We start from the raw sequence: 23,357 nt of genomic DNA, 5'->3' as shown, positions 1-23,357 counted from the left end.
AATGTTCCAATTCGTGCGAGACTGCGCAAATGTCTGCTTACTTGATCTGCGCAAACATTGGTGAAGTACATGGGCAATCCTCGAAGAGAGAAGTTTGTCCGGCTCAGTAAAGCCTCAAACATAAATTGTCCGCAACGCTGAAATGGGCAACTTCTATGTGAATTAATGAGGAGGCTGAACACACCTCAATTCAAATTGTTGTTAGAAAATACAAATTTGAGAAAATAATTAGAAATTGACAAGTTGAAACAGCCTATAGATAATTAGCAGGCAGCACATGTTTTTAACTGTCCTGTTGCGTAATAATCACATTTTGGAACAGTGAGTGCGTTTTGACATCACGTGCATAAAACAACTCCCGTTGGGGCGACCGTTAGAGATATTTGGAACTCACGTATGAAAAAGTTAAAGGGTTGCCCGTAGGAGATATTTGTGCTGCAGCGAGTTGGGTGTGCTTACAGCTGGGACAGGAGTGGGTCATTAGGCAGCGTGCAGATTGTGCAACACCCAGGTACCGCAGGTTTCCCTGTCGGGTTGGCACTCTGGGCTGTCTGCCGTGGGCCCTGCTTCGGGCTTGATTTCATATCCCCATAGTTGTGTTGTAGTGAGTTGACCGACTGAAAGGGAACATACTATAATGACTATAACTACAGTTCCCTGAAGGAGGGAAACAAGGTACAGCACAAGTTCAGCCCCACTCTGCCCAGTTCTGGGCTATGTGAAGAGTGGTACTGAATTGAAGGAATTAATCTGTGCCTCAGTTTAATTACCTGTGGAAGGCGGGGCTTTCGTTGAGGCACGGTGTTCATTGGCCTTGTCAGGCGTGCGTGATTCTAATGTTCTTCGGGTTAGGGCACGCAAACTCCCTACAGCTCTGTTGTACCTCCTTTTCCTCCATCAGGGAACAGTAGTTGTAGTCATAACTGTATGTTTTTCTGGGTCGTTACAGTAGTACATTTAGCATTGTCAGGTGACATGTTGACTGGCTCTCTATGAATGAATCACGTATACCTGCACATGGCTACTCACGACGTACTCGTATCCTGATCCCTTTGTAGAGGTGATAGGTGGAGGTCTTAGGTGTTCTCTGTCTGATACACAGCTAAGCCTGTCTGATCCTGGGCCAAACCGGTGTCCGTGTCTGAGATCTGGCTTGCCTACTACCTACTTAAACTGCATACTGTGTACTAATCATACTACATATTATTTATAATATACTGTTTAGTAAAAATGAATACAGTAAGCAACAAATATCATACTAGGCCCATCCTACTGAGAATGCGTCATCCAATGCACAATTGCGTTGATTACCCCCATTCATTCATTTTGGTACAGGCGTCCCTTCAGCTGGTTAGCAGCTGTCAGACACACGTGGGTTCAGAAAGACGATTATTTTCTTCCTCAATAGTGTGCAGCGAATTCTAATAGATGAAAAGCCGCACGGCCACTGTCTCTGTTTGTTTTAGAAAGCAGGGATTGGTTGACGATCTAGGGTTAGGGCAGGGCAGAGACTAGAGAGCGAAGGTCAGCTTATCCTTCCTGACCAACAGGTGGTATTGGCATGTGTGTCTACTGGCTGGTGAGTCTTCTACCATTTTGTCCCAGTTACAAAGGCATATAGTATACGCCGGGTTATACAATGAGTGTTATTTGCGACATTCTCAAATATCTAATAACACAATTGATTCACAGCCAAGTTGTAAAGGCTTTCCCTCAGGCCCTCGAACCAGATAGGTCTATGGTCCTCTGTAATAGTTTACTCACTAAAAAAGCCGGAGATCGACAACAATGAGATACTTTGTGTGTCACCTCATGCTACCTGCAGACATTATCCGCAGACACTCAGATACAACATTTTTTGATATAATAAAAGCAATATACTGTATTGTTTTTTCAGGTATTATGAATGTGCCATTTGGACATTCCCTGACTGACAGTGTTATATGTAATGCAGGCTGTGTTAGGATGTTCTCTCTAAGGGCTAGCAAGAGGTCTTTAGGAGCAGCCCCCTTGCTTACATAGGATATGAAGTTCTGATTCCTAATTTTGTATGTCTAGGCTGGGGTCTCTGAACTATTTGACCCATGTAAGCGTGTTTTGTGAATGTGACATGTCTGTTTACATACATGTGCTTAGTATGTAAAGTATGCACATACGTGTCTGTCTGGTAATTACTGAGAGCCCTGACATGTGTCCATTAGTGTGCTGTGCGTTTTCTACGGACCATGTGGCTGGATATTTCACCCTTCGAACAAACTTTTTCAAACTTTTTCATACCTTGGGAGTGTTTTTAGCTCGAACTGTGTCCATGTCCCACTGCATTTATTCTGATTATCCATAAAAACACCTGCAGCATTGATTTCCAGAAATAATGGATTACATTTGCGCCAGCTAGCTAATTCTAGCCCAATTGGTAAAAAAAGACTACTGCTACAAATTTGCAACAGATTCAGTTAGCAAATGACGGGTCGAAATGTGATCTTCATCTAATTCATACAGTGGGGGGGGGAAAGTATTTAGTCAGCCACCAATTGTGCAAGTTCTCCCACTTAAAAAGATGAGGGAGGCCTGTAATTTTCATCATAGGTACACTTCAACTATGACAGACAAAATGAGAAAAAAAAATCCAGAAAATCACATTGTAGGATTTTTAATGAATTTATTAGCAAATTATGGTGGAAAATAAGTATTTGGTCAATAACAAAAGTTTATCTCAATACTTTGTTATATACCCTTTGTTGGCAATGACCGAGGTCAAACGTTTTCTGTAAGTCTTCAAGGTTTTCACACACTGTTGCTGGTATTTTGGCCCATTCCTCCATGCAGATCTCCTCTAGAGCAGTGATGTTTTGGGGCTGTTGCTGGGCAACACAGACTTTCAACTCCCTCCAAAGATTTTCTATGGGGTTGAGATCTGGAGACTGGCTAGGCCACTCCAGGACCTTGAAATGCTTATTATGAAGCCGCTCCTTCGTTGCCCGGGCGGTGTGTTTGGGATCATTGTCATGCTGAAAGACCCAGCCACGTTTCATCTTCAATGCCCTTGCTGATGGAAGGAGGTTTTAACTCAAAATCTCACGATACATGGCCCCATTCATTCTTGCAGGTCTACAATTTTGTTTCTGGTGTCCTTTGACAGCTCTTTGGTCTTGGCCATGGTGGAGTTTGGAGTGTGACTGTTTGAGATTGTGGACATACTGATAACAAGTTCAAACAGGTGCCATTAATACAGGTAACGAGTGGAAGACAGAGGAGCCTCTTAAAGAAGAAGGTACAGGTCTGTGAGAGCCAGAAATCTTGCTTGTTTGTAGGTGACCAAATACTTATTTTCCACCATAATTTGCAAATAAATTCATTAAAAATCCTACAATGTGATTTTCTGGATTTTTTATTCTCATTTTGTCTGTCATAGTTGAAGTGTACCTATGAGGAAAATTACAGGCCTCTCTCATCTTTTTAAGTGGGAGAACTTGCACAATTGGTGGCTGACTAAATACTTTTTTGCCCCACTGTATATACACTGAGTGTACAAAACTTTAGGAACACCTTCCTAATATTGAGTTGCACCACCTTTTTCCCTCAGAATAGCCTCAATTCATCAGAGAATAGACTGTAAGGTGTTGAAAGCATTCCACAGAGATGCTGGCCCATGTTGACTCCAATGCTTCCCACAGTTGTCAAGTTGGCTGGACCATTCTTGATTCACACTGGAAACTGTTGAGTTAAAAACCCAGCAGCGTCACAGTTCTTGACACCTTCAAACCGGTGCGCCTGGCACCTACTATCATACCCCGTTCAAAGGCACTTAAATATTTTGTCTTGCCCATTCACCCTCTGAATGGCACACATACACAATCCATGTCGCAATTGTCTCGAGGCTTAAAAATGATTCTTTAACCTGTCTCCTCCCCTTCATCTTTCATGGAAAGAGTAGGTGCAGGCGTTCCTAATGTTTTTTGTATATTTAGTTTCATCAGAGAATTCTTCCTTTTTATAAATATCTCTGCTTTAATCAAAGATTGTTACATCGTTTTAGAGATTAAAAATTTGCTTCCGTTTTGACTATGTTCCCGTGGGTTCTTGTGACATGCTAATCTTCCTGTTATTGTTATTTGTGTCTTGGGGGTATGATCTTTTGACACTAACTTTCTCACTCATTATTCATGATTCATTCCAGATTATCCGTAATCATGGTAGTAACCACATTAATGTAGAAGTGTTTAGAAAAACATATTATATTCCTGTTTATAATGAAAGTGACTGCAAAATGACACTACATTGTGTACCATTAATTTCTATTGAGCACAAAATAATCTGAAACGCAACCAAAACAAACTGAAAATGCATCCAACAAGTTTGTAGAGTCACAAGCTTGATATAGTCAATGCATGCTAGGAATATGGGACCAAATACTAAACTTTTGACTAGTTTATTTGTAAGAATCTTTAGGGGTATCAATCATTTTGACCCCTATATTTTTTGAGAGGGAAAAAAAATCTCTTTCTCAGAGCAATTGTATTTGTGTAAAATATATCAGTTAAGAACAAATTTCAATGACGGCCTAGGAACAGTGGGTTAACTGCCTGTTCAGGGGCAGAACGACAGATTTATACCTGGTCAGCTCGGGGATTTGAACTTGCTAGTCCAACGCTCTAACCACTAGGCTACTCTGCCGCTTAAGGACAACGAAGTCGAGGTATTGAAGTGGCCAAGCCCTGGCCTCAATCCTATTGAAAAGTTGTTGGCAAAACTGAAAATGCGTGTGTGAGCAAGGAGGCCTACAAACCTAACTCAGTTACACCAGCTCTGTCAGGAGGAATGGGCCAGAATTCACCCAACTTATTGTGGGAAGCATGTGGAAGGCTACCCAAAACGTTTGACCCAAGTTAAACAATTTAAAGGGAATGCTACCAAATACGAATTGAGTGTATGTAAATTTCTGACCCACTGGGAATGTGATGAAAGAAATGAAAGCTGAAATAAATAATTCTCTCTACTATTATTCTGACATTTCACATTCTTAAAATAAAGTGGTGATCTAACTGACCTAAAACAGGGTATTTTTTACAAGGATTAAATGTCAGGAATTTTGAAAAACTAAGTTTAAATGTATTTGGCTAAGGTATATGTATACTTCCGACTTGAACTGTATCCGGTGTTGAGTTGTTTAAGTTCACACTAAAAACATTTTACAATCCCAGCAACGATTTAGGGGAAACACTGTGTTGCGAATTTAATAGGAAATGTGACGTGGCATTGTGTAGTTCTCTTCATCCCCCTCTCTCTCTCTACCCCCCCTTACAGGGAAATATTTTGGTGTGCTCTTGCTATTGACTCAGCCAGACCAAGCAGTGCCTGCCTGCCCACCCAGGCCTCTATTAGTAATGGAACATTTGTCTTGTGAGAACATGTCAATGGTCAGTGGCCTCCGCAATGCCTCAGTGCTCAAACTAGCAACCCCTTGGCATTGCTTCAGCCACACTGACTGACATACCGGGGGATTTGTATACACAGTGCGGAGAAAGAGAGGTTAGATGGACACAAGTGAGGCAGGAGAAGAACCCTGGCTCTGTTGTAGCTGGGATTTTCTTTGACCGTTCTGCTCCAGCGTCCTGTTACATCATCAGTTGGCACAGTGTCCCTGGCTGTGTTCCAGATGGCACCTTATTCCCTATAAAGTTCACTACTTTTGGTCAGAGCCCTATGGGCCCCGGTCAAAAGAAGTGCATTATATAGGGAATAGGGTGCCGTTTGGGACGCTGGACCTGTGATGCGGACTGAATGTTCTATAAGCCCAGGGGTCAACTGTCTGTAGGAATCTCACATTGATATTTTCAAGCCATTTAAAATGTTGTTGTTTACCCTCACTGGCCTTGGACATCTGGGTTATCATGCCTGTTGTCATGTCTTTCTTAACCCTACATGTATCCTTATGCTCTTCTGGTTGTGTTAGATGCCTAAATACACATTTCGGTTGAACGCATTCAGTTGCGCAGCTGACTAGGTAACCCCCTTTCAGTGTTCCCCAACACGTCACAAAAGTAATGGATTACTTTTATGAGTAACATAGTAATATAACGATGTACTGTGTTCAAATATTGTAATATTAGTTACTTTTTAAAGTAACGCGTCTGTTACTTTCAGAAGTTAACCGCCCCATTCTTTTCCCTCTGTTTTTTTTCCCTCTCTATTTAGCGTAAAATTGTTTTGCTCACCCTTCACATTCATCACTGTCAAGAGAATTTCAGAGTAGATGGTGTTAACAAATCGTAGCCTACTGTACCTGTGTCTTGTTTCAATCTATTTTGCATTGTGGCGCGCACTGTTGAGTTTTGGCCGCATGAGCGAAAAATCCGACCATTCAGATTTTGTCTTACAGTAACGTTATGGAATGCTATTATATTCAGTTCTATAGTGTAAAAATGTATCATTGTGATCCCGCAGACATAGATTTAGCTTTGATCTAACTTTATTAAAGGTCCAATGCAGCTATTTTTATCTCAATATCAAAAAAATATATATTGGGGGAAGAATTAAGTACCTTACTGTGATTGTTTTCAATTAAAATGGATCAATTAGCGAGGATCAATTACTCAAGCAAGGATTTAGGGGGGACTTGTCTGGGGCTAGTCTGAGTGGGGAGGGGTAAACTTAAAAACTAGCTGTTATTGGCAGAGAGGTTTGGAACTCTCTTTTCTTATTGATTTATTAACCCATTTACCGCAGTACGATGTTACTAGGCAGGCCAAAACGCCATCCCACCCAAACAGGAAGACTAAAAGAGCATTATCATAATTTTCACAATTTCCCAGTAAATATTATTTTTATTATTCCAACCTCTTAGTGTGGATATATAAAACACAGGCAAATCACATTTTTGACTGCACTTGGCCTTTAAACGAGCACCATTCTCCATTCATGTTCTGAAACGCTGAATGGAGAAAAGCTGGTATATCCTTAGTCTATATGGAATTATTCCACATAAATGTGTAATTTATACTCATTATGATAAATAATATTTCCAATTTCCATATAAACAACCAAAATGTCCAATAAATGCAATTCAAAACGTCAAGAAAAGTGTATCACAACAAAATGGATCTTGATAAATCTAATGCATCAAAGGAATATTGTTCAGGCAACTTAAAAAAAAAAAAAAATCATATTAGAATAAGGCTGTGACGTAACAAAATGTGGAAAAAGTGAAGGGGTCTGAATACTTTCCGACTACACTATGTTTTAATTAGCTAGTTTGATTTCAAAGTTGAGAGATTGGCTGCACTTCTGTGTTTAGCAGAGTAACATTCTGTCCTATCCAACAGAAACCAAATGTGAGAACTGCCTACATGCCATTTTCTCTTAGGCTACCCATCCCAGCCCCCCTCTGCTCTGCATGGCCACATAAGTGAAACAATGGCCAGACAGACACCTTCCTCTCCATGGAGAATGTTTGAATATGCTATTGTCAAGTTCATAGAATTTAGGCTACATTGATCCATGACAGGCAGACAATGTGACTATTCACTAACTCCACTTTTGTGTCTGTGTTTCAGGAGTCAACAGACAACAATTTAGCCATCCTGAATTTTGTCCAGAAAAATGCAGTATACACATTAATTTATGTAGCTTATTGTGAAGGTAGGCCTATATCACTGTAAATAACATTGTAACTCACACACGCCCTGAAAACTGAGAGAGGATTATCTCTCTCCCAAAAATTGCAAATCAGGTCACCGTCCATGATTGTCGAACCCTGGTTAAAATCCAATGTGTGTGAAGTAGAGTCGGGACTACAACAAGGCTGGACAATCATGGGAGGCTTGACCAGGGTGCTGATGTACACAGTGGGTAGGAATCTGACAGCACTCTCTTGACTGTATACAGAGAGAATCCCTGCCTGATTCTCAGTTCTCTTGGCTAAACTGAGAACAGTTTATGGATCCGGTCTATGGACTTAATGACAATTCAGGACTGAGGACTGTCGGTCTGTGTGATGCAGACCAAGGACAGAGGCTGAGCAAGCAGCAATATTGTAATATTGACAGAAAGTGAAGCTGCCGTTGAAATTGTTAAAACATATATATCATATGATGGGTCCATGTTTTGTTCTGTTTATCATGCAATGCCTGTTCTGATAATGTTTACATAACCAACTACAATTACAAGCTGAGCAAACAATGAAATGGAAAATAAATTATTACAATGTACAGGAAGACCACATGTTCATTTTAGCTTACTCCTCCACTCAGGGTACTATCATACATGGACTGCTAAGGATTCCCAGTGTTACAATATGTTTGAGGGGGGCCACATTGACATTTCAATTGTTTATGTGGGTCCTGATGAGCACCACTGAAATGTGATGTGCTCTAACAAGCCACCAATTCCTTCTTTCTATCGGCTATAACCTATCTATATTACATTATACACATTATTTTACAGGAACACTGGTGTTATTGTTCGTAGAATACAAGCTAACTAGTAATATTGTACTCCTACACACCAACAGTGTAATATCCGGATGAAGTTTGATTAATACTAAGTAAATAATTAGGAACATACAGTAAGTAGAATTACATGATATATATATATGCATTGTAAGATGTTAAGAACAAATTCGTATTTACAGTGGCGACCTACCGGGGATCAGTGGGTTTAACTGCCTTGTTCAGGGGCAGGACGACAGATTTTTACCTTGTCAGCTTGGGAATTCGATCCAGCAACCTTTCGGTTACTGGCCCAACGGTCTAACCACTAGGCTACCTGCCGCCCCGATTTGACCAAGTGACATCCTTATTCTATTCGCCTCATCAAAACAATATTCAAGAAGTTGGGTTTTGTATTAGTAGCTAACTCTATTGCTATTAAAGTATTGGTCCATATTCTAGCTGATACAGTGTTGGACACTGCAGCTAGGTCGTTTAGTTAGCTAGCCAGGTAGCTACAGTGCCTTGAACTAAATTTAGATTTTGTCTCGCTGGCCTATAAACAGTAACCCATAATGTCAAAGTGGAATTATGTTTTTAGACATTTTTACAAATTAATAAAAAATGAAAAGCTGAAATGTGAACAAGCATTTTTGGCAAGCCTTATGGCAAGCTGGCAAGCCTAAATGTGTGTTATGGCAAGCTGGCAAGCCTAATTGCGTGTTATGGCAAGCTGGCAAGCCTAAATGCGTGTTATGGCAAGCCTAAATGCGTGTTATGGCAAGCCTAAATGTGTGTTATGGCAAGCTGGCAAGCCTAAATGCGTGTTATGGCAAGCTGGCAAGCCTAAATGCGTGTTATGGCAAGCCTAAATGCGTGTTATGGCAAGCCTAAATGCGTGTTATGGCAAGCCTAAATGTGTGTTATGGCAAGCTGGCAAGCCTAAATGTGTGTTATGGCAAGCTGGCAAGCCTAAATGTGTGTTATGGCAAGCTGGCAAGCCTAAATGCGTGTTATGGCAAGCTGGCAAGCCTAAATGCGTGTTATGGCAAGCCTAAATGCGTGTCATGGCAAGCTGGCAAGCCTAAATGCATGTTATGGCAAGCCTAAATGCGTGTTATGGCAAGCCTAAATGCGTGTTATGGCAAGCCTAAATGCGTGTTATGGCAAGCCTAAATGCGTGTTATGGCAAGCTGGCAAGCCTAAATGCGTGTTATGGCAAGCTGGCAAGCCTAAATGTATGTTATGGCAAGCTGGCAAGCCTAAATGCGTGTTATGGCAAGCTGGCAAGCCTAAATGCGTGTTATGGCAAGCTGGCAAGCCTAAATGCGTTCAGGAGTAAAGATGCGCTTAACCACGTCACATAATAAGTTGCATGGACTCACTCTGTTTTTGAATGACTACTATCTCATTATTTGTATTTCCCCCCCAATTTCGTGGTATCCAATTGTTAGTCGTTGCTGTCTTGTCTCATCGTTACAACTCCCACACGGAGAGGCGAAGGTCGAGAGCCATGCGTCCTCCCTCCGAAACACAACCCAACCAAGCCGCACTGCTTCTTAACACACCGCGCATCCAACCCGGAAGCCAGCCACACCGATGAGACAAAGATATCCCTGCCGGCCTAACCCTCCCTAACCTGAACGACGCTAGGCCAATTGTGCGCCGCCCCATGGGCCTCCCGGTCGCAGCCGGCTGCGACAGAGCTGGGCTCGAACCCAGAGTCTCTGGGTTCGAGCCCATACTATCTGTATTTTTTTTATTTAACTAGGCAAGTCAGTTAAGAACAAATTCTTATTGGGATGTAAAAAAAAAATGGGATGTAAAAAAAATATATATATAAATATAGGACAAAACACACATCACGACAAGAGACAACACTACTTAAAGAGAGACCTAAAGACAGCAACATAGCAAGGCAGCAACACAGCATGGTAGCAACACAACATGACAACAAGAGGGTAGCAACAAAACATAGTAGCAGCACAAAACATGGTACAAACATTATTGGGCACAGTCAACAGCACAAAGGTCAAGGTAGAGATGACAATACATTACACAAAGCAGCCACAACTGTCAATAAGAGTGTCCATGGTTGAGTCTTTGAATGAAGAGATTGAGATAAAACTGTCCAGTTTGAGTGTTTGTTGCAGCTCGTTCCAGACGCTAGTTTTAGCGAACCGAAGAGCGACCCAGGGATCTATGTGCTTTGGGGACATTTAACAGAATGTGACTGGCAGAACGGGTGTTGTATGTGGAGGATGAGGGCTGCAGTAGATAGATAGGGGGGCGTGAGGCCTAAGAGGGTTTTTATAAATAAGCATCAGCCAGTGGGTCTTGGGGCAGGTATACAGAGATGACCAGTTTACAGAGGAGTATAGAATGCAGTGATGTGTCATATAAGGAGCATTGGTGGCAAATCTGATGGCCGAATGGTAAGGAACATGTAGCCGCTCGAGAGCACCCTTACCTGCCGATCTATAAATGTTGTCTCCCAAATCTAGTATGGGTGGGATGGTCATCTGAATCAGGTTTAGTTTGCCGCTGGGGTGAAAGAGGAGTGATTACGATAGAGGAAACCAAGTCTAGATTTAACTTTAGCCTGCAGCTTTGATATGTGCTGAGAGAAGGACAGTGTACCGTTTAGCCATACTCCCAAGTACTTGTATGATGTGACTACCTCAGGCTCTAAACCCTCAGAGGTAGTAATCACACCTGTGGGGAGAGGGGCATTCTTCTTACCATACCACATGACCTTTGTTTTGGAGGTGTTCAGAACAATGTTAAGGGTAGAGAAAGCTTGTTGGACACTAAGAAAGCTTTGTTGTAGAGCATTTAACACAAAATCCGGGGAGGGGCCTGCTGAGTATAAGACTGTATCTGCATATAAATGGCTGAGAGAGCTTCCTACTGCCTGAGAGATGCAGTGCTTTAGACCGTTGCGCCACTCGGGAGATTGAAGAACTTTTAAATCCAGGTGTTCAAAGCCCTTAGAGACGTACCCAGAACAACAGCTGTAATAACTGCCAAAGGTGACCCTAACAAGTATTAACTCTGGGATGTGAATACTTATGTAAATGAGATTTCTTTATTTATTAATTTAATACATTTTCAAACATTTCTAAAAATATGTTTTCACTTTGTCATTATGAGGTATTGTGTGTAAATGAGGAAAAATGGTCATACATTTTTAATTCGGGCTGTAACACAACAAAATGTGGAATATGTCAAGGTGTACGAATTCTTTCTAAAGACACTGTAGCTAGCGCTAGCTACATTTTGAGTACACTAGCTAATAACTACCTAACATTTACTCTTCAGATAATTAGGTTATCAGAAAAACACCTGAATGGTAGCTAACTAGATAGTGACATAATGACTAATATTAAAGCTAGAACTATAATTTTTCCTGGTGCTCATAAATAACAATTCCAGGTTGCATTAAGACAGGAATTAGGTCGTAATAGTGACAAACTTCCTCTGGGGGGGGGGTCCTTTAAAGCTATTAAATACCAGCTATCAAGTCACAACAAGGCCGACTCAAAATTCAAATAACCGGTGCATTAATTTAAGGATCGGACTCTCAGAAACAGCAGTGGTTCAAACTGTAGAACCCAGTTCCTACATTTTGAATTTAAACATGTATTTTATCAAAGAAAACTATGCTACATTTTATCTCTGGAACCCTCAGAATGACAAATCAGAGCAAGATTGCTGAATGTAAGTACATGATTTACCTTCGGAGGTGAATGTATCAAACCAGTTGCTGTGATAAAAGTTTTTTGTTGTTGTGCACTCTCCTCAAACAATAGCATGGTCTTTAATTCACTGAAATAGCTACTGAGAATTGGACAGTGCATTTAGATTAAGAATGTAAGCTTTCTGCAAATATAAGACATGCATATGTCCTGGAAAGTTTGCTGTTACTTACAACGTCCTTCTAGTCACATTAGCGCACGTTAGTGACAACCGTCCCTGGAATAGGGACACTGATCCCGTCGAGGTTTTAACTGACCGCGGCGCGAATTCAAACTGTCAGATAAAACCTAAATAAATATAATAATGCATTGAAATAGACTGCATATAATCAAAGGGATTACTTCTCATCAAGGATGCATGTAAGTCAAACAGAATTGACCAAAGAATTGCGAAAGTCACGAAGTATTAAAGGAACCTTCACACCTTCACTCATCTGATAGCCTTTAGTGAAGCTCTGTGCTGATTGGACAGCATAAAAAGTAATATGACGAGTAATATCTAATATTACTCTCAACCAGTCTAATATGACTCTCAACCAGTCATGATGCTCACAACTAGTCATGCTCACTGGAGTCCTGCACGAGTTCTGGTCAATGTCCACCCTTCTCCTCCCAGTTTTGTACTCCTATGACTTCTGTCCTGGTACTAATCTATGCGTATATGTATCTTTCTCCCCTCCTGTCCCCAGGTGTTCGGCAGGCCTACTCCACCCTTAGGAAGGTGTTCCACTTCAGTCCTAGTATTAATCAATGCATTTTTCTCTCCTCCTGTCCCCAGGCGTTTGGTCAGGCCTACTCCACCCATAGGAAGGTGGCTGCAGATGGGGAGAGCAGGGAGGAGTCGCTGATGCTGGAGTCAGCCAGTAAGGAGGCCCAATATCAGCAGATGGTCCTGGAGCTGCAGAATGAGCTGCGGTTGGCCAGAACCGCCCTCACTAGCACCCAATCAGAGAACGAGCGCCTGGCTGCCGTCGCCCTGGAAATGAGAGAGGTGAGCTGGAAGGTGGAGGACCTGCCCAAAACACAAACATGGTCAATGTGGAGAGGTCAAACCTCAATGTGGAAATACTCTTGTATCTCACCAATCTGACGAAGAGGACCATATCTTTTTAGTAGGCACTCTCACTCAATGGCCTAGTCTGGTAACTGGATCTTGGTCCTCCCTAATTACAGTGGACAAGCTGCCAAGATCTCATCTCAACACTATTCCACTGGCATATAGCCACATAAGCTGGGTGTTGGGTGTTCCTCAATATGCATACTACCAAGCTGCACACTAATTCTCCAAGTACATTCTCAAAGGACATTCTCTGGAGTATATTCTTGTGTGGATGAGAGTGTGGAGAATAAATCAAACGTTTGAGAAGCACCACTTTTTTTATCTTACGCTGCACCTCCCCATTCACTGAACCTTCTTCCAGCCAGGACAGTGACAAAACAAGATGTACACAAAGCAAACTTTTTACTTCAGAATTATCAGCTAGATATACAGTACCAGTCAAAAGTTTGGACACCTAACCATTCCAGGGTTTTTCTTTATTTTAATATTTTATTATACATTGTAGAATAATAGTGAAGACATCAAAACGATGAAATAACACATATGGAATGATGTAGTATCCAAAAAAGTGTTAAACAAATCAAAATATATTTTACATTTGAGATTCTTCAAAGTAGCCACCCTTTGCCTTGATGGCAGCTTTGCACACTCTTGGTATTTTCTCAAACAGCTTCATGACGTAGTCACCTGGAAATCATTTAAATTAACAGGTGTAACTTGTTAAGTTAATTTGTGGAATGTATTTCCTTCTTAATCAGGCCTTCATGGTCGAATTGCTGCAAAGAAACCACTACCTAAAGACACTAATAATAATAAGAGACTTGCTTCATGGTTGCATCAACGTCATGGTTGCATCATATTTCAGTGCATACTTTCCGTTGAACCTCGCATTGATGCATGCTTCAAAATACGTACGAACAGAGTATGCATCCAAAAAGTGCCCTCTGTGCTCTGTTTCGCACACTTTAATACTTTGGAATATATGCGTATTGAGAAACACCCGCTGCGATGACATTACAGTACAACCACGGAATGCATTTTTATCAAATCCAAATCCATGTCCTTGTGTTGTACTCTCTGACAATACTTTTTCCTCTTTCGCTTCTTCTCTCACCCATTTCTTTCCTCGTTGTCTGTAGAGCTCTGAGCAGGTGGATTTGCAGCGCACCCAACTGCGTGATGACATCCGAGAGTATAAAGTGCGGGAGGCACGTCTGCTGCAGGACTACAGTGAGCTGGAGGATGAGAACATCTCCCTGCAGAAACAGGTGTCCCTGCTACGACAGAGCCAGGTGAGAGCATGAGGAAGGGACTAAGGGGAAGGGGGGGAGCATTCATTTAACATTTTAGTCATTTAGCAGATGCTCTTATCCAGAGCGACTTACAGGAGTGATTTTAGGGTTAAGTGCCTTGCTCAAGGGAACATCTACATATTTTTCAACTAGTCGGCTCGAGGATTCGATCAAGCGACATTTTGGTTACTGGACCAACGCTCTTAACCACTTGACTACCTGCCGCCTCCCCTGCCCTAGGGTAGTGGGCGCTGTTGTGTATGGAGATTAGGGGAGGATGAGGGCTTATTGTGGGTAATGGGTAGCGGTTAAGGTTGTAGAGTTAGAGAGACTGGCCAATACACTTCAGATGTTTGGGTGAAAAAGTGACACGGCTCGAAAGTCGAAAGCCAGGGCCAATGAATGAGGCTATTGGAGAGGATGAGACAAAAATATGCTTTTGTGGTGAGTGTAAGGGGGATTCTCCCTATTTAGTTAGTGATTCCTCTGATGTGCTGTGGCTTCTCTGTGATCTCTAGGTGGAGTTTGAGGGTCTGAAGCATGAGATCCGTCGCCTGGAGGAAGACTCCCAGTGCCTCCACAGCCAGCAGGAGGAGGCCATGCGCCTGAGGGAGATCGCCGAGCGCCAGCTGACCGAGGCTCTGGAGACCATTAAGACTGAGCGCGAGCAGAAGGCCGCCCTGCGTAAAGAACTGTCCCACTACATGACCATTGGGGACAACCTGTTACCATACCACCACAGTTCCCTCAACGTCTCCGTGGACGGACTCAAGTTCAGCGAGGATCCCACTGCTGCCACCAACGTGCCGAACAACGATGACTCGTTCCGTGGATACGAGAACGGCCTGGCCGAGATGGCCGCCGACGCCAACGAAGATGACAAAGCCAAACTTCGGCCCGCCCCCAGCCTAGTGGATGACCTGCTGAGTGAACTCAACATCTCAGAAATCCAGAAACTCAAGCAGCAGCTCATGCAGGTAAGGTGACCACATAGTAGCTTTAGCAGGCAGGACTGTAAAAATGCTTAGCCTGTTTGCTTTATTCACAGTCCACTGTCAAGGTGTCAGCGTCCCTGGTAAAGCAATAAAGTCATAATTAGCATTATTGAGCTGGGTTTGTAAGTGTTGCCTGGAAAATAGTTAGGCTTACATGCAGCTGTGAACAGTTCTGACTTATGGCTGGAAAGTTCATTAAGCATTGGGGAACACAGTGTTCATCCATTTAGGGACATTGATTACCTATACTGGCCTTAGTGGCCTAGTCAAAGGCTAATCAATTGAGCCCTATGTGGAACTTCATGGGCTACATGGACTGACGAGGCTACTTCTCTTATACATGCACTGTTGACTTGCTGAATAAATAGTGCGTGAAATTATTGAGTGAGTATCTCACACTACAGTGTCTCACACCTCCATATGGCATTTTGGATTACACTTCATTTTAGAGCCAGATATCTACCTGGTATTTACATAGAAATTAGAAGAAGAAGAAAAAAAGACAAATGTAAATATAGAATTGTTACTTAATTTCTAAATCAAAAGTAATAAAAACCAAGCTGAAATAGGACTGTAACATAGTGTTGCAGAGATTTCTCAGTGCTGTTATGTGACTGTGTCCCGTGTCTGTGTTCTCCAGGTGGAGCGAGAGAAGGCGGCACTCCTCTCCTCTCTGCAGGAGTCCCAGAAGCAGCTGGAGATGGCCCACGGGACTCTGTCAGAGCAGCAGGAGACGGTGGGACGCCTCACCGAGAACCTCAGTGCCATGAGGAAACTCCAGGCCAGCAAGGAGCGCCACTCGGGCCTGGACAGTGAGAAAGAGCGAGACAGCCGCGATGACGGTGACGGGGACTACTACGAGTTGGACATCAACGGGCCTGAGATCCTACAGTGTAAGTATACCATCGCCGTATCAGAAGCCGGGGAGCTCAGACAGGAGCTGAAGACTCTTAAAGCTGAGTACCAGTCTTGCCGGAGCCAGTACGAAGAAGAGCAAGTCCGCCTGGAGAGCGACGTGGCAGGGCTGAGCGAAAAGCTGGCCTCCCTGGAGAAGAGCAGCCGGGAGGAGCACGAGGAGGTGGCAAGGCTGGTGAAAGAGCTGCGGCGAGTGAGTGAAGCGGTTGGCGAGTCGCAGGGAAGCCTGAACGTGGCGCAAGACGAACTGGTGACGTTCAGCGAGGAGCTGGCCAACCTTTATAACCACGTGTGCATGTGCAACAACGAGACGCCCAGCCGGGTCATGCTCGACTACTATAAGGATGGAAAGGCCAGTATAGGGGGCAGGGGCAGCCGAGAGGGGAAGACACAACATCTGTCCCATGTTCTGCTCTCCAATGGGCTGGTTCCTGAAACTGAACCCATTAAATCTGAAGCCAGTGATCCAGCCACCCCAGCCCCAATCCCAGAGTCCCGTTCAGAGCCCATGAACATCTATAACCTAGTTGCCATCATCAGGGACCAGATCCGTCACCTGCAGCAGGCGGTGGACCGCACCACAGAGCTGAGCCGCCAGAGGATGGCCTCCATGGAGCTGGGTACTGTGGCCGATAAGGACAAGGAGGCCTGCATGGGGGAAATCCTCAAACTCAACTCTCTGCTCAGCACCAAGAGAGAGCAGATTGCCACCCTGAGGACCGTGCTCAAGGCCAACAAACAGGTGTGTGTGATAGTGTGAATTTTCTGCCAAAACATGAGCAGTTGGTACTGTTTAAAAGTAGAGTTGATACGGTATGAAATGAACAGTAGTTGAGACTATTTACTTTCTGTGTAGAAGTTCAGAGTTAATATTAGCATAAGGTCTTGCTAATCCTGTGACTGTGACCTCTGCCCTCCATTCGAATAAAATGGACAATAAACTATTCTACTCTACTCTTCAGACGGCTGAGGTGGCGCTGGCCAACCTGAAGAGTAAATACGACAACGAGAAGACCATGGTGACCGAGACCATGTTGAAGCTCCGCAATGAGCTCAAGGGCCTGAAAGAAGACGCTGCCACCTTCACCTCATTACGGGCCATGTTTGCCACAAGGTAAGGCTTAGTAGATGCACGCTAAGAGCTTATTGGTACACTTAAGTTACCAGAAGTCTGCTTTTAAATGTAATGTGAAAATGTAGTTTCCCGTCTAAATACACATACCCAAAAGTAATTTATCCCTAGTACAAATATGATACAAAAATGAAAATATGAAAAATCATGTGATTTTCTTTTCTTCTATTCATCAAATGTGGGGGAAATGGGGCTTGAAATTATTGAAATACTTTCCATGTAGTAACAATCAAATTATAAACGACTTACAATAATATTTCACCTTGCTCATAACTGTAAAAGATGATATACTTAGTAATATTATAATAAATATACTTAGTGACAGTACAAAATTGGCACGATTTCATATAACTGACAACAAAGCATTTTCTGCCCAGCTTCCTCTGAGAGACTCAGAGACGTCATTCAAATGCCTGCTGACTCGTAACAACTTCAGCTTTATGCACAAAGTCATTTCGTCCCTCTGTGACCAAGAGGAAGTGGTCTTGTTTCAATTCTACAAAATGATTTCGTATTTTTCCATGCTGAGAGCTCTAAATCCACCTAAGAACATCACAGTGAGATGACTATTTTCCTGCAATCGCTAGGTTTTCTCGTTTTGATATGCCGTATTGCATGCAGGGTTCCCAATTTTATTTGTCCCCCCACAATTTTTCTGAGACCCCCCCCCCCCCCCCGCCAAAAGAAAATGTACACCTTTTTTTTTTTACATAAAAGACTGTAAAAAGACCAGAAAATGTATTACCATGCATAATATATAGATACAGTGCATTCAGAAACTATTCAGACCCCTTCCCCTTTTCCACATTTTGTTACAGCCTTATTCAGCCTTTTTTCCTCATCAATTTACACACCATACCAAAAAGACAAAATCAAGAGTTTAAAAAAATAAAATAAAAATGTTTGCACATTTATAAAAAATTTAAATAAACAGAAATCCCTTATTTACATAAGTATTGAGACCCTTTGCTATGAGACTCAAAATTGAGCTCAGGTGCATCCTGTTTCCATTGATCATCCTTGAGATGTTTCTAAAATTGATTTGAGTCCACCTTTGGTAAATTCAATTGATTTTAGACATGATTTGTCTATATAAGGTCCCACAGTTGACAGTGCATGTCAGAGCAAAAACCAAGCCATAAGGTCGAAGGAATTGTCCGTAGAGCTCCGAGACGACAGGATTGTGTCGAGGCACAGATCTGGAAAGAGTACCAAAACATTTCTGCGGCATTGAAGGTCCTCAAGAACACAGTGGCCTCCATCATTCTTAAATTGAATACATTTTGGAACCACCAAAACTCTTCCTACAGCTGTCCGCCCGGCCAAACTGAGAGCAATCGGAGGAGAAGGGCCTTGTTCAGGGAGGTGACCAAGTACCCTATAGTCACTCTGACAGAGCTCGACTTCCTATGTGGAGATGGGAGAACCTTCCAGAAGGATAACCATCTCTGCAGCCTTTATGTTAGGGTGGCCAAACGGAAGCAACTCCTCAATAAAAGGCACATGACAGCCCGCTTGGAGTTTGCCAAAAGGCACCTAAAGACTCATGAGAAACAAGATTCTCTGGTCTGATAAAACCAAGATTGAACTCTTGGTTCAATCTTGAATGTAAGCGTCACATCTGGAGGAAACCTGGCAGCATCCCTACAGTGAAGCATGGCAGGGCCTGGGAGACAAGTCAGGTTTGAGGGAAATATGAACGGAGCAAAGTACAGTGAGTTTCTCCAGAGCGCTCAGGATCTCAGCTCAGACTGGGGCAAAGGTTCACCTTCCAACAGGACAACGACCCTAAGCACACAGTCAAGACAACGCAGGAATGGCCTTGGGACAAGTCTGTGAATGTCCTTGAGTGGCCCAGCCAGAGCCCGGACATGAACCCGATTTAACATTTCTGGACAGACCTGAAAATAGCTGTGCAGCGACACTCCCCATCCAACCTGACAGAGCTTGAGAGCATCTGCAGTGACGAATTGGAGAAACTCCCCAAATACAGGTGTGCCAAGCTTGTAGCATCATACCCAATAAGACTTGAGGCTGTAATAGCTGTCAAAGGTGCTTCAAGAAAGTCTGAATACTTATGTAAATGTGATATTTCAGTTAAGTCTCTCACTGTTGCCGCCTGCTACCGACCCCCCTCAGCTCCCAGCTGTGCCCTGGACACCATTTGTGAATTGATTGCCCCCCATCTAGCTTCTGAGTTTGTTCTGTTAGGTGACCTAAACTGGGATATGCTTAACACCCCGGCAGTCCTACAATCTAAGCTAGATGCCCTCAATCTCACACAAATCATCAAGGAACCCACCAGGTACAACCCTAACTCTGTAAGCAAGGGCACCCTCATAGACGTCATCCTGACCAACTGGCCCTCCAAATACACCTCCGCTGTCTTCAACCAGGATCTCAGCGACCACTGCCTCATTGCCTGTATCCGCTACGGTGCCGCAGTCAAACGACCACCCCTCATCACTGTCAAACGCTCCCTAAAACACTTCTGTGAGCAGGCCTTTCTAATCGACCTGGCCCGGGTATCCTGGAAGGACATTGACCTCATCCTGTCAGTTGAGGATGCCTGGTCATTCTTTAAGAGTAACTTCCTCACCATATTAGACAAGCATGCTCCGTTCAAAAAATGCAGAACTAAGAACAGATACAGCCCTTGGTTCACTCCAGACCTGACTGCCCTCGACCAGCACAAAAACATCCTGTGGCGGACTGCAATGGCATCGAACAGTCGCCGCGATATGCAACTGTTCAGGGAAGTCAGGAACCAATACACGCAGTCAGTCAGGAAAGCTAAGGCCAGCTTCTTCAGGCAGAAGTTTGCATCCTGTAGCTCCAACTCCAAAAAGTTCTGGGACACTGTGAAGTCCATGGAGAACAAGAGCACCTCCTCCCAGCTGCCCACTGCACTGAGGCTAGGGAACACGGTCACCACCGACAAATCCATGATTATCGAAAACTTCAACAAGCATTTCTCAACGGCTGGCCATGCCTTCCGCCTGGCTACTCCTACCTCGGCCAACAGCTCCGGCCCCCGCAGCTCCTCGCCCAAGCCTCTCCAGGTTCTCCTTTACCCAAATCCAGATAGCAGATGTTCTGAAAGAGCTGCAAAACCTGGACCCGTATAAATCAGCTGGGCTTGACAATCTGGACCCTCTATTTCTGAAACTATCCGCTGCCATTGTCGCAACCCCTATTACCAGCCTGTTCAACCTCTCTTTCATATCGTCTGAGATCCCCAAGGATTGGAAAGCTGCCGCAGTCATCCCCTCTTCAAAGGGGGAGACACCCTGGACCCAAACTGTTACAGACCTATATCCATTCTGCCCTGCCTATCTAAGGTCTTCGAAAGCCAAGTCAACAAACAGGTCACTGACCATCTCGAATCCCACCGTACCTTCTCCGCTATGCAATCTGGTTTCGAGCCGGTCACAGGTGCACCTCAGCCACACTCAAGGTACTAAACGACATCATAACCGCCATCGATAAAAGACAGTACTGTGCAGCCGTCTTCATCGACCTTGCCAAGGCTTTCGACTCTGTCAATCACCATATTCTTATCGGCAGACTCAGTAGCCTCGGTTTCGGATGACTGCCTTGCCTGGTTCACCAATTACTTTGCAGACAGAGTTCAGTGTGTCAAATCGGAGGGCATGTTGTCCGGTCCTCTGGCAGTCTCTATGGGGGTGCCACAGGGTTCAATTCTCGGGCCGACTCTTTTCTCTGTGTATATCAATGATGTTGCTCTTGCTGCGGGCGATTCCCTGATCCACCTCTACGCAGACGACACCATTCTATACACTTTCGGCCCGTCATTGGACACTGTGCTATCTAACCTCCAATCGAGCTTCAATGCCATACAACACTCCTTCCGTGGCCTCCAACTGCTCTTAAACGCTAGTAAAACCAAATGCATGCTTTTCAACTGCCTGCACCCGCTTGCCCGACTAGCATCACCACACTGGATGGTTCCGACCTTGAATATGTGGACCTAGGTGTACCTAGGTGTCTGGCTAGACTGCAAACTCTCCTTCCAGACCCATATCAAACATCTCCAATCGAAAATCAAATCAAGAGTCTGCTTTCTATTCCGCAACAAAGCCTCCTTCACTCACGCAGCCAAGCTTACCCTAGTAAAACTGACTATCCTACCGATCCTCGACTTCGGCGATGTCATCTACAAAATTGCTTCCAACACTCTTCTCAGCAAACTGGATGCAGTTTATCACAGTGCCATCCGTTTTGTCACTAAAGCACCTTATACTACCCACCACTGCGACTTGTATGCTCTAGTCGGCTGGCCCTCGCTACATATTCGTCGCCAGACCCACTGGCTCCAGGTCATCTACAAGGCCATGCTAGGCAAAGCTCCGCCTTATCTCAGCTCACTGGTCACGATGGCAACACCCATCCGTAGCACGCGCTCCAGCAGGTGTATCTCATTGATCATCCCTAAAGCCAACACCTCATTCGGCCGCCTTTCGTTCCAGTACTCTGCTGCCTGTGACTGGAACGAATTGCAAAAATCGCTGAAGTTGGAGACTTTTATCTCCCTCACCAACTTCAAACATCAGCTATCTGAGCAGCTAACCGATCGCTGCAGCTGTACATAATCTATTGGTAAATAGCCCACCCATTTTCACCTACCTCATCCCCACAGTTTTTATTTATTTACTTTTCTGCACACCAATATCTCTACCTGTACATGACCATCTGATCATTTATCACTCCAGTGTTAATCTGCAATATTGTAATTATTCGCCTACCTCCTCATGCCTTTTGCACACATTGTATATAGACTCCCCTTTTTTCTCTACTGTGTTATTGACTTGTTAATTGTTTACTCCATGTGTAACTCTGTGTTGTCTGTTCACACTGCTATGCTTTATCTTGGCCAGGTCGCAGTTGCAAATGAGAACCTGTTCTCAACTAGCCTACCTGGTTAAATAAAGGTGAAATAAAATAAAAAATAAAATAAAATAAATTTAATACATTTCCGGAAAAGCATCAGATAGATGTTCTACATATTCTGAGACTGAGGGGCACTGTTTCACTCGCTCGGATGCTTTACCTGAGATTGATGCGTCTTTCTGTCGGCGCGCGTCTCGTTCAAATAAATTATCGATACTTTATTTGATTTAGACGGGCAGGGAAGGTACATTAGGGCGGGTCGGGCTCGCCCATAACGCCGGCCCTGAATGAGCTTCTAGGTTGTTGAGGAGCTGTTTTTCTGCCAGAGGCTGCATGCAAAGATGGTGGATAAATGAAGATGGTTCATGGCTGTTTACCAATGATAAAAATGGTCAGTTTCTGTCTACTTAACTGGGGGTGTCTCCCATAGACACCAATGCATTAGCAGGTGGGTCTGGTCTACTTACTTCATTGACATTCATTGAACGAAAAAATATATATATTTTAAAGCGAGTGGGGTGTCTCACTTCCTCTTCCGTGTCTGCTGCATGTGTGTGTGGGAGAGACGGGGCATTGTGGGAGCTGTCTGATGTAATACTGAAGAGATTCAGAGGCTGCTGGCAGGCTCCTCCTAACAGCATCTGGAAAATGCGCCTCTGTGAGTCTGAACGGAGAAAAACATGCACCGACTGGCAGCAGGAAAAGATGTGCGCCATCTGGTGGAGAAAATGATAAGTTCCTTATTTGGTTTTTATTTGACTAATATTTTCCCTTCTCTCACTATTCCTGTGTCCCTTTTGCTCTCGCCCTCTATCTTTAATCCCTCTTTATCTCTGTCTCCCTCCCCCCTCCTCTCTCACCATCTCAG

The 23,357-nt window shown here is 43.7% G+C and overlaps 1 protein-coding gene across 5 annotated transcripts in view; it reads left to right on the top strand.

Annotated features, from left to right (window-relative positions):
• Nucleotides 1-23,357, top strand: part of LOC115142710 (protein bicaudal D homolog 2-like) — a 45,615-nt gene that overhangs the window by 18,179 nt on the left and 4,079 nt on the right. For 3 of the 5 annotated variants that reach the window (XM_065001684.1, XM_029682370.2, XM_065001683.1), the window contains 5 exons: nt 12,963-13,175; nt 14,384-14,536; nt 15,055-15,513; nt 16,172-17,188; nt 17,409-17,560. In XM_065001684.1, coding sequence (XP_064857756.1) covers nt 12,963-13,175; nt 14,384-14,536; nt 15,055-15,513; nt 16,172-17,188; nt 17,409-17,560 — 1,994 coding nt within the window. Of the gene's footprint in view, nt 1-12,962; nt 13,176-14,383; nt 14,537-15,054; nt 15,514-16,171; nt 17,189-17,408; nt 17,561-22,815; nt 23,197-23,357 lie in introns of all 5 variants that reach the window. The other 2 variants (XR_010458785.1, XR_010458786.1) reach the window with 2 other exon arrangements.

The sequence above is a fragment of the Oncorhynchus nerka genome, linkage group LG15 (assembly GCF_034236695.1).
Source record: "Oncorhynchus nerka isolate Pitt River linkage group LG15, Oner_Uvic_2.0, whole genome shotgun sequence".
Taxonomy (NCBI): domain Eukaryota; kingdom Metazoa; phylum Chordata; class Actinopteri; order Salmoniformes; family Salmonidae; genus Oncorhynchus; species Oncorhynchus nerka.
Note: the sequence above shows the minus strand (reverse complement) of the source record. Positions and strands in the feature narration are given on the sequence as shown.